General features: G+C 41.7%; 2 protein-coding genes across 2 annotated transcripts in view; both read right to left on the reverse strand.

Annotated features, from left to right (window-relative positions):
• LOC139390058 (kinase suppressor of Ras 2-like) overlaps positions 1 to 9,967 on the reverse strand; it is a 113,561-nt gene extending 103,594 nt beyond the window's left edge. The window contains exon 1 of the mRNA XM_071137172.1: positions 9,575 to 9,967. Within this exon, the coding sequence (XP_070993273.1) occupies positions 9,575 to 9,751 (177 nt within the window). The 5' untranslated portion in view covers positions 9,752 to 9,967. The remainder of the gene's footprint in view (positions 1 to 9,574) is intronic.
• A 4,546-nt stretch (positions 9,968 to 14,513) lies between these two features.
• LOC139390040 (uncharacterized) lies at positions 14,514 to 15,505 on the reverse strand. The gene has a single exon (XM_071137152.1). It carries the CDS (start codon positions 15,408 to 15,410, stop codon positions 14,928 to 14,930), a length of 483 nt encoding a protein of 160 aa, XP_070993253.1. The 5' UTR covers positions 15,411 to 15,505; the 3' UTR covers positions 14,514 to 14,927.
• Between the last annotated feature and the right edge of the window lie 22 nt (positions 15,506 to 15,527).

Below are 15,527 nucleotides of genomic sequence, written 5' to 3' on the forward strand. Positions count from 1 at the left end.
GTTGACAGCTTTGCACCGTTTTGGCATTCTCTCAACCAGCTTCACCTGGAATGCTTTTCCAACAGTTTTGAAGGAGTTCCCATATATGCTGAGCACTTGTTGGCTGCTTTTCCTTCACTCTGCGGTCCGACTCATCCAAAACCATCTCAATTTGGTTGAGGTCGGGGGATTGGGGAGGCCAGGTTATCTGATGCAGGACTCCATCACTCTCCTTCTTGGTCAAATAGCCCTTACACAGCCTGGAGGTGGGTTGGGTCATTGTCTTGTTAAAAAAACAAATGATAGTCCCACTAAACCAGATGGGATGGAGTATTACTGCAGAATGCTGTGGTAGCCATGCTGCTTAAGTGTGCCTTGAATTCTACATTTTTATTTTTATTTATTTCACCTTTATTTAACCAGGTAGGCTAGTTGAGAACAAGTTCTCAAATAAATCACTGACAGTGTCACCAGCAAAGCACCCCCACACCTCCTCCTCCATGCTTCACGGTGGGAACTACACATGTAGAGATCAACCGTTCACCTCATCTGCGTCTCACAAAGACACGGCGGTTGGAACTAAAACTCTCAAGAATCAGACCAAAGGACAGATTTCCACCAGTCTAATGTCCATTGCTCATGTGGCTTGGCCCAAGCAAGTCTAGCTGTGATTTAGGCACTGGCTAGCCCAGTTAGCTAACTAGCAACCTCACTAGCAGAAAGTCTGAGGTGAAATAAATGCCAGCCAGCTAGTTAGCATAAGCTAACGCCTGCTAGCATAGCTAGCTAGCTAGCCCCCAGTTAGCTAGCTTGCAACCTCACTAGCAGAAAGTCTGAGGGGAAATACATGCTAGCCAGCTAGTTAGCATACGCTAATAACCCCCAGTTAGCATGATTATGGTTAGGGGTCAGAGTTCAAATTGGGGCCAGGGTTGGGGTTAGGGTCAGAATAGGGGTTAGAGTTAGGTTAGGGTCAGAATAAGGGTTAGCGTTAGGTTAGGGTCAGAATAGGGGTTAGGTTAGGGTCAGAATAGGGGTTAGGTTAGGGTCAGGATAGGGGTTAGCGTTAGGTTAGGGTCAGAATAGGGGTTAGGTTAGGGTCAGAATAGGGGTTAGGTTAGGGTCAGAATAGGGGTTAGCGTTAGGTTAGGGTCAGAATAGGGGTTAGGTTAGGGTCAGAATAGGGGTTAGGGTTAGGGTCAGAATAGGGGTTAGGGGTCAGTTATCCAGCGTTCTAAAGATGAGAGTTTACAAGAAAATATCTGATCGGGGTGGCTATGGCGAAGAGGCACTTTGTTGTGCCCTGAAAGCTATTGAAAATGGCCAGGCATTAAGGCCTGCCATATGTTTTATTAAATAACTAAAAATCTGTCAACTGTAGCCATTTTTTTTCCTTTATAGTTTGTTACCCTAAGCATGGTCCTCATCCACCTTCAATTTTTTTCTCCAAACATATTTGTTGTTGTCAGCAAACAGACATTGATCGTAGGGGGGGCGTTTACCTCATGTTACCCCATATAAAACAATTGGTAGCTGATTAGTATGCCATTGTAGTGTGCTACCTGTCCCAGACCTATTATTTGACCATACTGGTCATTTATGAACATTTTAACATCTTGGCCATGTTCTGTTATAATCTCCACCCGGCACAGCCAGAAGAGGACTGGCCACCCCTCATAGCCTGGTTCCTCTCTAGGTTTCTTCCTAGGTTCTGGCCTTTCTAGGGAGTTTTTCCTAGCCAACGTGCTTCAACACCTGCATTGCTTGCTGTTTGGGGTTTTAGGCTGGGTTTCTGTACAGCACATTGAGATATCAGCTTATGTACGATCAGCTTATGTACGATAAATACATTTTATTTGATATTGTATTGCACATTAATTTTGCAATCTGCAATGTTTGAATTTCCAACTTTAATTACTGAACAAGTAATTAAATTAATGCAGCCAGCTAGCAGTCTAAATGGACGCTATGCGACACCATGTATAGCTAGCTTCTTGACTAGCTGGCTGCCACCCGGTTACTCAAGCCTGCACCTAAGAGGCTGCTGCCCTATATACAGACATGGGATCACTGGTCACTTTAATGTTTACATACTTCTTTACTCATTTCATATGTATGCTGTATTCTATTCTACTGTATTTTAATCAATGCCACTCCGACATTGCTCGTCCTAATATTTATATATTTCTTAATTCCATTATTTTGATTTTATATGTGTGTGTTGTTGTGAATTGATAGATATTACTTCACTGTTGGAGCTAGGAACACAACTATGTCACTAAACCCGCAATAATATATGTTAAATATGTGTATGTGACCAAAAACATTTGATTTGAAATGATAGGCTTAAAATGAAGACATCATATGTTTACAAATTAACTAGGACTGGGCGATATATCCAATTAATTCGATAAATTCGAATGTATGTTTTTGCGCCTGTATCGCAGAATCGAGTTTTTGTATTTTTCGTTTTTATGAGCGTTTATATCCACGTTCATGTTGTCTTTTTGTTCTCGTCCCGTTCGCTCCTTCTGTGCTGTTCACCTTCCCATTTACACCAGAGAACCGGATATAATGACGAGTTGCTCAAGTCTCCGCCCTAACAATGGGAGTCCTTGTCCCAAAGGCGGGAAGACAGGCGACAATAGGTTCAAAATAAGCGCATAGAAACGCATTGGGTTTATTTTGGACAGATTTTGGCGCGTTTCGCCTCTTTCTCCCAAGCCCCTCCCTCTACCACTCCCAACAACAAAGATGAGAGATCACTTCTTCCTCTCTGACGAACGTTTTCCACTTGCTATTTGCTTTTGAGGTTTGGTCCAACAGAATTGGTCATATGGACACCAACACACATTGAGACATTATTTTACTGTAATAGAGGATAAGTTAACATTTCTAACGATACACTGTATATATTTGAACTCCTCAAATGTCGAAACTATATCAATGAACATTCATTCTGGAAAATTAATGCTCAGTTTTTACGGTACCATGTATCGCCAGCAGCATTGTAGTCAAATAACGATTGTTATACTAGCTATTTAGTCTGTTTAATATATGTGCAATAAGCATGAAACAATTACATAAGGAATCGGCAACTCGTTCTCATTCTGAGAAATATGGTTGGCCACTTGATTTCAACTTTGAACAAAGTAGACAGGCATGCTGTTCAAAAAGTTGGAGACGGGCAGAAGGGTGTGTTCATAACAATTCGACTGTTTTGCCTTGTTAACCGAATTCAGAGCTTGTGAAATTATACCTAGATCCAAGTTGGCTAAACGTGATATTAGCCCGGCTACTTACTAGCACGTGGGCTTGTGCTAGAGAGGTTGTTTTTGAGAATGGTGTTCATCTTTTTATAATGCCTACTACATTGTTAGTGATTGTGCATTATGCATGGTTCAGGTTAAATTTGTAACAAAAAAAAATGCCAGATCAGTGATCATTGCAACAACAAAAAAAGCAGCTACAACTATTTTTATTAAATAATTAAATAATTAGTGGGTCATATGGTTGTGGAATGCATATATTCAGCCTAGGTATAACTTCACGAGCTCTGAATTCATTCAATTATTTGCTGACTGTTTTTGACCTTTAATTGTACAACAAAGCTTATTTAGAGAAAACATGTTTTAAAAAATGTAGATATATACACTACCATTCAAAAGTTTGGGGTCACTTAGAAATGTCCTTGTTTTTTTAAAGAAAAGCTCTCTTTTTGTTAAAATACCATCAAATTGATCAGAAATACAGTGTAGACATTGTTAATGTTGTAAATGACTATTGTAGCTGGAAAAGGCTGCGTTTAAAAGGAATATCTACATAGGCGTACAGAGGCCCATTATCAGCGACCATCTCTCCTGTGTTACAATGGCACGTTGTGTTAGCTAATCCAAGTTTATCATTTTAAAAGGCTAATTGATCATTTGCCATTATGTTAGCACAGCTGAAAACTTGTTCTAATTCAAGAAGCAAGAATTCAAGAAGTAATAAAACTGGCCTTCTTTAGACTAGTTGAGTATCTGGAGCATCAGCATTTGTGGGTTTGATTACAGGGCCAAAATGGCCTGTAGTTGAATGGCCTGTAGTCTATTCTTGTTCTGAGAACTGAATTCTATTCCATGCGAGAAATTGCCAAGAAACTGAAGATCTCATACAACGCTGTGTGCTACTCCCTTCACAGAACAGCGCAAACTGTCTCTAACCAGAATAGAAAGAGGAGTGGGAGGCCCCGGTGCACAACAGAACAAGAGGACAAATACATTAGTGTCTAGTTTGAGAAACAGACGCCTCACAAGTCCTCAACTGTCAGCTTCATTAAATAGTACCCGCAAAACACCAGTCTCAACGTCAACAGTGAAGAGGTGACTCCGGGATGCTGGCCAGAACAAGAATAGACTGACGAATTTCAGAAGAAAGTTCTTTGTTTCTGGCCATTTTGAGCCTGTAATCGAACTCAAAAATGCTGATGCTCCAGATACTAGTCTAAAGAAGGCCTGTTTTATTGCTTCTTTAATCAGAACAACAGTTTTCAGCTGTGCTAGCATACGTGCAAAAGGGTTTTCTAATGATCAATTAGCCTTTTAAAATTATGAACTTGGATTAGCTAACACAACGTGCCATTGGAACACAGGAGTGATGTTTGCTGATAATGGGCCTCTGTATGCCTAATAGTCCATTAAAAATCAGCGGTTTCCAGCTACAATAGTCATTTACAAAATTAACAATGTCTACATAGCCTAGTGGTTAGAGCGTTGCACCAGTAACTGAAAGGTTGCTAGATCGAATCCCTGAGATGACAAGGTAAAAATATGTTGTTCTGCCCCTGAACAAGGCAGTTAACCCACTGTTCCTAGGCCGTCATTGTAAATAAGAATTTGTTCTTAACTGACTTGCCTAGTTAAATAAAGGTTTTTTAAAAATGCTGTATTTCTGATCAATTTGGTGTGACCCCAAACTTTTGAACGGTAGTGTATATATATAGTGAATCGCCCATCAGTTTACTTTACAGCCTTATTCTAAAATAGATTGTTTTTTTCTCATTGCTTTGTCATATGAGTGCTCTGGAGCAGGTTTTCATCAAATATCTCTCGGTACTTCTCTCCGTTCATCTTTCCCTCGATCCTGACTAGTCTCCCAGTCCCTGCCGCTGAAAAACATACCCACAGCATGATGCTGTCACCAAATTTGCTCCAGATGTGACGCTTGGCATTCAGGCCAAAGAGTTCAATCTTGGTTTCATCAGACCAGAGTATCTTGTTTCTCATGGTCACAGAGAGCGCGCCTTTTACTGAGGAGTGGCTTCCGTCTGGCCACTCTAACATAAAGGCCTGATTGGTGGAGTGCTGCAGAGATGGTTGTCCTTCTGGAAGGTTCTCCCATCTCCACAAAGGAACTCTGGAGGTCTGTCAAAGTGACCATCGGGTTCTTGATCACCTCCCTGACCAAGGCCCTTCTCTCCCTTTTTGGTACTCTTTCCCCAGATTTGTGCCTTCGACACAATCCTGTCTCGGAGCTCTACGGACAATTCCTTCAACCTCCTGGCTTGGTTTTTGCTCTGACATGCACTATCAACTGTGGGACCTTATATAGACAGGTGTGTGCCTTTACAAATCATGTCCAATCAATTGAATTTGCCACAGGTGGACTCCAATCAAGTTGTAAAAACATCACAAGGACCTGTTTTGGCTTTGGCATTATGTGGTATTGTGTGTTGATTGATGGGGATATGTTTAAAGAAAATATATATTTTAGAATAAGGCTGTGACGTAACAGAATGTGGGAAAGGGGAAGGTGTCTGAATACTTTCAGAACTCGGACTAGGTCCAATACAGCTCATTTATTCAAGGGGTGAATGGCAAACAGTGGGTCAGTACAGTACAGTAGCATATAATGCAACCAGAGAAACAAAGGTAAGCACTGGTTTGTGTGAAGGTTGTTGTCTTTCCACACTGGTGCTAGTGAGTGTTTGAGCCAAAGGTTATGGTTACCATTGGGATGTGGAGAGCTGATATTTGACCTGCTCCCATGGTAGGGCCAGAAATGTTTTGTCTGCACTAGGGAAAAGGTGTTGGCCATTGTAACTAGGGAAAAGGTGTTGACCATTGTAACTAGGGAGAAGGTGTTGGCCATTGTAACTAGGGAGAAGGTGTTGGTCATCGCAACTTGGGAAAAGGTGTTGGCCATCGTACTTGGGAAAAAGTGTTGGTCATTGTAACTAGGGAGAAGGTGTTGGTCATCGTAACTAGGGAGAAGGTGTTGGTCATCGTAACTAGGGAGAAGGTGTTGGTCATTGTAACTAGGGAGAAGGTGTTGGTCATCGTAACTAGGGAGAAGGTGTTGGTCATCGTAACTAGGGAGAAGGTGTTGGTCATTGTAACTAGGGAGAAGGTGTTGGTCATTGTAACCAGGGCTAAAGTGTTGATCATCGTAACTAGGGAAAAGGTGTTGGTCTTCGTAACTAGGGAAAAGATGTTGCTCATAACTCGGATGGGTTGTTTTTAACTTGAGACACATCTCCTATGATGAAAAAGGCATATGAGATACGCTATAGTCTGACGCTATCCCATGTGATATGGTGTAGTCTGAACTCTGCCCCTATCCCATGTGATATGGTGTAGTCTGAACTCTGACCCTATCCCATGTGATATGGTGTAGTCTGAACTCTGACCCTATCCCATGTGATATGGTATAGTCTGAACTCTGACCCTATCCCATGTGATATGGTATAGTCTGAACTCTGACCCTATCCCATGTGATATGGTATAGTCTGAACTCTGACCCTATCCCATGTGATATGGTGTAGTCTGAACTTTGACCCTATCCCATGTGATATGGTATAGTCTGAACTCTGACCCTATCCCATGTGATATGGTGTGGTCTGAACTCTGACCCTATCCCATGTGATATGGTAAAGTCCGACCCTATCCCACATGCACCTTGCTTCAAAACAGAGAGACACTGCCAAACAAAGCAGAATCACTATTGAAGAGCTTTTTAGTCCAGGACTAGGCTTAATCTGTGCCTGGGAAACTGGCCCACAGTTCAATAGATGAGCCATTCAAACATTCAGGAACCCCAAATTGATCAATGAAGTTGTATTGTATTGTAGATTACTGTATGTTATGTTTAACAACAGTTAAACTGTCCTTCAACAAGTATTGCACAGTAAGTCAAGACAGCTCTTTTGTGCTAAAAGTGGTAAATCAAAGTGAACCCAACATTCCTCATGTTCCTCATATTGAATTTCTCCCTCATAATAACCTGTGATATAAGAACACACTTTTCAATGTCTTGAACTGTGCAGGGGGACATTTTACAAACAAAGTCAAAAATCACAGTTGCAATAGTCAGATGCTTTCACAATTGAAAATAGTTGTTTCTATAATATTGCATATGTCTGTGTTAACACAGGACTTTGTTGGAGATGCAACAAGTGCAGCAAGTTAAAAATCATGAATGAACTATGGGGTGCAACGAGTGCATGATTCTACTATAAGTGCAACGTTACCTGCCAATGAAGCCAAAACCTGACCCGGCCTGGAGAAGACAAGTTAAAGGGGGCAATCTGCAGTTCAAACAATACCAAAGATGACGCCCCACCACTGTTATGGTAAAAAGCTAAGGGGTAGGCTGCAGAAATGTAACCACTGTCAAATTCATAGACAAACATGTTTTGAGGCTATGCTGTGTTTGTTTACATTACATTGTTTACAAACATTGGAGTTAAACAAGTTTCTATTTTAGGTTCTGATGGAATACAACGGTTGAGTCATGAGGCATTTATAAATGATATTCTTCAAGAATCAATGGTTATATTTAATTAATTTAAAAGTCAAAAATGAATGTATCTATTGCAGATTGCACCTTTAACTGTATCTAATGTAAAGACCTTGTCCAACACACTCAATCAATAAATGAAATGTATTAATAATGTTTTTACATCAACAGCCTGACCCATGCCATGGCTATAATCTGTGAGATGCAACTGCTGAACCACGTTTGGCCCTCCATGAATACATTATAACAACATGCTAATATAATGCTATTAGAACTACACAGGAAGAAGAGCAACATAATGTAAAATGTTACAAAATATGATTGCCCAATCCTCTAGTACTGTGCCCTCTGCCTCAGAAGGCCCAAACAGTGTGCATGACAGCATGTGCAAACATACAGCAAACCTACCACCTAACTTAACAGGGCCATAAGGCCACATGTCAATGGCAGACATGTCTTTTTAGAGTTTGAGTGCAGCCATGTTTTTCCTGACTGAAGATGCTGTGCCTGCATGACACAGCACAGTTTCCCCGAGTCAAACTATTAGGCGTACATTTCAAAGTGGTGCTTTTGGTTGGTAGCTAGGGAGTGGGGAACGATAAACTGTGTGTGAACATTTGTTAGATCAAATACTTGTAACCTAGCTATTCAGAATCTATTCAGCATGTTCCATTCACCCAAACAGGTAGACTATTAAGTTAACGAGTGGCCATAATGTACTGTAGTCCTAGCTATAGGGCCTAATGTAGTGTATGTTTTCAATCTACTCCTCTCTGAAATTCAATTCAACTCAAGCAACTAGGTCTACATATCTCTTCAAATGACGAAATATTGTAAAATGGTGTGCCTATATATATCAAGTCCATACGAGAGGCATAGACGTGGATTTTTTCCCTTGTATCAGTGGGAAAACTACATGATTGAGTAAATGAATAAACAGTATATAGAGAGAGGCCTGCTATTCCTCCAGCTGTGGCCACTAAAACTTCATTGCACATCTATTACAGGCCTATGTCATCTCATTATGTTGAGGATAATGATGGTGCCCTTTTTAACTCGCACATCATCAAGTCCCATCACATCGGACCTCTGTTTACATGTATTCTGTTTAAAATCACCCGCCTCTGTAACATACACAGGAATCTCCGTGTCCTTTAAACCATTTAGGGCCTAAGTGCACCTGAAATGTATCCAGACCCCATTGTATTCATTTGGCAAACAAATCTATGTTTTGATACAAAAAAAATACAAAAAAACATTACACTGTCTTTGGATAACATCATGTCCATTACATAACGCAATTTATGGAATACCCTGTGGGCCAATTAAATCGGATCTCAATTTCACTAATACACACTTGCATAACAGTTGTTGCAATCTAGCTGATGATATGCAGAGCATATTACTGATGATGATGATGATGATAATGATGATGAATCGTAAACAGAAAGTGTTTAGGCCTCAACGTTCTCGGGGAGAATTCTGATGGAGAAGAGTTCTACAGCTGAATAAACCACCTTCTTTCTACCACCTGCAGAATGCGCAAGACCACAACAGCCTGCTCACTGCAGCTAGCTTTTTCTTCATTTATTACACTGCATAAAACACATCTAGGCTGTATAACATAGGGGGAGAAACAGTATTCCAATGATATAGTCAACCATTTTAACGACATCATATAATGTACATTGATGTTGATATAGGCTATGATAGACGTGACAACCAACCCAACAGTGATTTTGATCAAAATACATGATTAGCAGCCTCAGCGCAGCAGTAGCCTTTTTCATTCTACGGAATGGGTGCTTTTGCCTACCTCCAGCGTTCGTATTTCTTTCTGTGTCAAGTCGTTAGATGTGGCACATTTGGTCCTCAATCCCTCCAAGCTGGAAATGCTTATGTCTATCATATTTTGCACCAACTCGCACTGCTGCAAGGCTTTTTGCAAACTCAGACGCTGCTCGTCGCTTTTTGTCATATTCTTCTCGTCCATTGCTTGCGAGCTGTGGTCGTTTATTTATGTGTACTTCAAAAAAAAAATCTACTCAGAAAATAAAGGTGGAAAAAACTCCATGAAATAAAACGACCTGCAAAACGCCAGCAAACGTGGTGGTATATTATATTATGTACATTGGTTTACAGATGAGATGTGATCTATGTGAAAGGCGACTCCATTGCAACAGTCCTTGTATTTCCTGGTGGTGGTTCATCAAGGTGTTTCTGATTGAACCTGGTACTGATGCTGAGGGCTATATCATCAAACACAATCTGCAGATAGCGTAGGCTACCTCCACAACAGAAACAAAAATCAGAACACAACCGATCAAGCCTCAGGTAATAAATCCATTGAGCGTTGTTTATTCATTTCAAATAAAAAACCAACGCATCATAATAACATAAACGGATCCATTAAATTAAAGCATCGTCATATAATCATTTTAAAGGTGATGCTGTGTGGATTGGGTACAGGTACTCCCCGTCTCCCTTGCCAGCAGCTGCATCCCGGGTCGCTCCCACCACCACACCGACATGTTTCCAGTCAATCAAATCTACAGCAAGGGGATCGCATCGCCCACGGAAGCAGCGGGAGGAGAGGCACCACCACCGAGTGATGCTGCGTGGGGGAGGAGTTATCGCGAGATTATGTGCATCAGTGCGAGTTCACTGTTTGAACTCCGTTATCGATATGCTCAATCATCAGCTCCACATCAGCATTTTAAAGGTGTTATCAGGACTTTTACACATTTTGTTAAATTACAGCCTTATTCTAAAATGGATTAAGATTAGATCCCTTCACCAATCTACACACAATACCCAATATTGACAAAGCAAAGGCATTTTTTATAAATAAAAAACGTAAATATCACATTTACTTAAGTATTCAGACCCTTTACTCAGTATTTTGTTGAAGTACCTTTGAAAGCAATTACAGCCTCGGGTCTTCTTCAGCTATTTTCAGGTCCCCCCAGAGATGTTCAATCAGGTTCAAGTTCAGGCTCTGGCTCCGCCACTCAAGGACATTCAGAGACTTGTCCCGAAGCCACACCTGCGTTGTCTTGGCTGTGCACTTAGGGTCATTGTCCTGTTGGAAGGTGAACCTTCGCCCCAGTCTGAGGTCCTGAGTCCTCTAGAGCAGGTTTTCATCAAGGATCTCTCTGTACTTCACTCCATTCATCTTTCCCTCGATCCTGACTAGTCTCCCAGTCCCTGCCGCTGAAAAACATCCCCACAGCATGATGCTGCCACCACCATGCTTCACCATAGGGATGGTGCCAGGTTTTCTCCAGATGTGATGCTTGGCATTCAGGCCAAAGAGTTCAATCTTGGTTTCAACAGAGCAGAGAATCTTGTTTCCCATAGTCGCAGAGTCTTAAGGTGACTTTTGGCAAACTCCAAGTGTGCTGTCATGTGCCTTTTACTGAGGAGTGGCTTCCGTCTGGCCACTCTACCATAAAGGCCTGATTGGTGGAGTGCTGCAGAGATGGTTGTTCTTCTGGAAGGTTCTCCCATCTCCACAGAGTAACTCTGGAGCTCTGTCAAAGTGGCCATTGGGTTCTTGTTCACCTCCCTGACGAGACCCTTTAACCCTGATTGCTCAGTTTGGCTGGGAGGCCAGTTCTAGGAAGAGTCTTGGTGGTTCCAAATTTCTTCCATTTAAGAATGATGGAGGCCACTGTGCTCCTGGGGACCTTCAATGCTGCAAAACATGTTTGGTAACCTTCCCCAGATATGTGCCTGGACACAATCCTGCCTCTGAGCTCTATGGACAATTCCTTCGACCTCAGGGCTTGATTTTTGCTCTGATTTGCACTGTCAACTTTGGGACCTTATATAGATACGTGTGTGCCTTTCCAAATCATGTCCAATTAATTAAATTTACCACAGGGGGACTCCAATCAAGTTGTAGAAACATCTCAAGGATGATCAATGGAAACAGGATGCACCTGAGCTTAATTCAATTTTTTTTAATACATTTGCAAAAATGTCTTAACTGTTTTCACTTTGTCATTATGGGGTACTGTGTGTAGATTGATGAGGGACATTTTTTATTTAATCAATTTTAGAATAAGGCTGTAACATAAAAAAAATGTGGAAAAAGTCAAGTGGTCTGAATACTTATTTTGGTCATTTTTCAGAGAACAAAATTGGGATAATTTTAAAGATACATTTAGGCTATTCTGTTTACATGTGCCCTTTTAAGCCTACTTGTAGATATCTTGCCAGACACACACACAGACATGCACACACACACACCACTAAAATAACCATAGCTACATGTGTTATGGTTGTATACTCCAAATGAACTGCAACAGTTGTCTGTCTGTCTGTCTAAATTAAATTACAGAGCGCTGAATGACACTGAGTAGGCTGGGCCAACATCTCTCACTGAATTATAGCCTATTTTATGACAGTATTTTCTCTTCTATTGGTGGGGTGAAATAAACAGGGGAAAGATTTCGGGTTGTACCTGCGGGTCAACTTGAATGAGGCCGGTGGTGGGCAACCAGAGATTTTGGACATTTCCTTTGTGTCAGCAGGCAGCATTATTGTGTCTCGCTGCTGGACTGAACAGGCTTGGTGCTTTGTGTGTCAAGACAGAATGAGAAATATAGCTGTTTGGCTTCTATAGGCTACACTGCACACAGACCCTATTCTAGAGTTCACTAGAAACACTGTACAGTCTATGTGTTGTACAGTGTGTGATCATAAGGCCAATAATGGCCAATCATAAGGGCGTATATACAGTGAGCCTCTTACAATAATCTGAGCCGCCTAAAACATTCTGACAAAACCGACAATAAAACAACCATTCTCTTTGATGTGTTTTTGTGGCACTCAGTCGTGTCTCATTTAGTGTAGACACCATATCTGACATGTTCTAACACTTGATTTAGGTTTTTATTTTGTATATTAAAAACAACATTCAGATAAATGTCACTCAGATTTTTTGATAAGCAGAGCATGTTTTATAGGAAAGTGCTATTAGAAGCTACATTCGCATGTATTTCCCAAGAGTCAGGTTTTTCCAAAATAGTATTCTGATACCTACCTCTCTGTGCAATCCAAATGCAAGTAGAGATGACTTACTTGTCAGAAAAAAAAGGATGGACAACAACTAAACAAAAAATGTCAAAAGATCAACTGTGGGGGTTACTTTTCCAGTCAGGAAATCTCAAACTCTTAGCCGGCCTCTGCCCAGTACCCTGTCCTGAACTTTAGACACTGTCACTAGCCGGCCTCTGCCCAGTACCCTGTCCTGAACTTTAGACACTGTCACTAGCCGGCTACCACCTGGTACTCTACCCTGCTGCCATACGTTTTTTTACCTTTATTTAACTAGGCAAGTCAGTTAAGAACAAATTATTATTTACAATGACGACCTACCCCGGATGACACTGGGCCAAATGATGCGCCGCCCTATGGGACTCCCAATCACAGCCGGTTGTGATACAGCCTGGAATCAAACCAGGGTGTCTGTGGTGACACCTAAAGCACTGGGATGCAGTGACTTAGACCGCTGTGCCACTCGACAACCATGGAAATAGTCACTGAACAAGGGTCACTTTAATAATGTTGACATACTGTTTTACCCACTTCATATGTACATACCATATTCTAGTCAAGGCTCATCCTATATAACTACTGCTGTACACACCATTTCTATTCACATACTGTCCATACACACCTTTCACATTCATATACTTATTTCTATTCCAGACTGGTATTGCTCGTTTTGATGTCTTAAGTTTTCTTTTTTTTAAAACTTTTTGATTATGTGTATTATTGTATTGCTTGATATTGCTGCACTGTAGGAGCTCGAAACAAGCATTTCGGTGCACCTGCGATAACATCTGCAAAACTGCGTATACCACCGATAAACGTTGATTTTGAACAGGGGGATTTCTTAATTAGAAGCCTTTGTTCTGGCATTAAGGTATATATATATTTAGAAATGACAAGCAAACGACTGACTTGGTATCTGCCTTCGACATTCGTTATTGTGTAACTGAAAAATGACAAAATATACCCTCTTGTTATTACGCGGTCGTCACTAGTTACCACAGACACAAAGTCATAAATCCTGCCTATTTCTACAATGTATCTTCAAATGTTTTAAACCCTAGCATTACTTCAACCACACTAATAGCCTTATACCTAAATTCAGACCAAAAAGCTACCTCTCAACCTTTACGATAAAATGTATTTTAACTTTGTGGCTGTGCGCTCTAGTGGAAACCACTTTTCAGATGTGCGAAAGCGAAGCCCGCTTCCGCTTTACTTCCGTATCCAGTCCCGTACAATCAGATACTTAAATTCGCGAAAACGCGGTCATTTAAGATAGCTAGCTATATAAATACTATTATATTCGTGTTTGTGGGCGAATTTAGTTCTACCGAAAGAATTGTATGAAGACTTTCGACACACCGTAGTCTTACGGGGCAATCTGCAGTTGCGACATCCATTTTTGGATTCATAAAATGATATGCACCCGTCGACTGTTGAATATAAATGTTATTCCTCATGAGCCCAAAAACCTACTTGCACATCGTTAAAAACAACTCCGATATAATGGTCAATCCTATTTGCGTGGTTATATCGACCCAGACCCACCCTGCAGTTTTGTACTGAGGGGGTGGCCCTGTGGTTGTAACTGCGGATTGCCGCGTTAAGGCCCTTGGCAGAATAAATTCAACCACAAACACGAGTCATTTTATGGATTGATAAAATTAGTTCACTAATAACATGAGGAGAACTTGTTTTTCCAAAGAAATCGTTTAATAGGTTCCATAAAGCCAAAATTGACACAAAAAATAATGTTGAGGATACAAACAGAAAGTACAAAGGTGGAATGTTACTGGGCAAGAGAACATGAACTTTTCACATGGTTTGGAAATGAATGGCTGACACACGTGGCTAAATTGAAAGACGCTCGAGCTAGCTAGCAAGCTAACTTAGCTAATTAAACACAGAATAGGACTACAAAAGTCATCCGGTCAACAACAACACGTGGACATTTCTTGAGGAGCGCATCTTTTAAATACAGCCAGCCAAGGGATGATCTTGAATCGGAGTTTTACTCGTGTGCAGCATAACGTTAACTGTTGTAGCTAGCAGTCTCTGTAGGATCCCCGGCCTAGAACGGTCTCCGTAGCCTTCCTGGGCCCAACCTATTGATTGTCCCTGTATCCGCCACCAGAGGAGTACCCGCCTCGGCCTCCACCGCTCCTGTATCCACCACCACCACCACCTCCGTATCCTCGGTCTTCTCCGCCATAGCTGCGGCCTCCTCCGCCACCACCGTAACTCCTCTCACCTCCACCATATCCACCTCCACCGCCGTATCCACCACCACCTCGGGAACCTCTGTATCCACCGCCACCTCCACGACCTCCACCACCGCCCTGGCCTGCCTCGTTCACACGGATGGTTCTGCCGTCGAGAGACTGGCCGTTCATTGCATCCATAGCGTCCTTCGCATCCTCGGGATTGTCGTACTTTACGAAGCCGAACCCACGAGGCCTTCCTGTTTCTCTGTCCATGATGACATCACATTTAGAGATATTTCCATACTTTGAGAACGCTTCTGCAAGAGATTGCTCTGTGGTGTCGAAGCTCAGGCCACCGACGAAAAGTTTTCCTTCGTCGGACATGTTTCTTTGTCTTTTGCGGACTGAACAAGAAGAGCTGCTACTTGGAGAGGAACGTCGACGGAAAAGGAAATGGCAGCATGCCGCGAAATATTATAAAGAGTAATTTGACTCCGCCCA

This window comes from Oncorhynchus clarkii, chromosome 30, assembly GCF_045791955.1.
Source record: "Oncorhynchus clarkii lewisi isolate Uvic-CL-2024 chromosome 30, UVic_Ocla_1.0, whole genome shotgun sequence".
In the NCBI taxonomy this organism is placed as follows: Eukaryota; Metazoa; Chordata; class Actinopteri; order Salmoniformes; family Salmonidae; genus Oncorhynchus; species Oncorhynchus clarkii.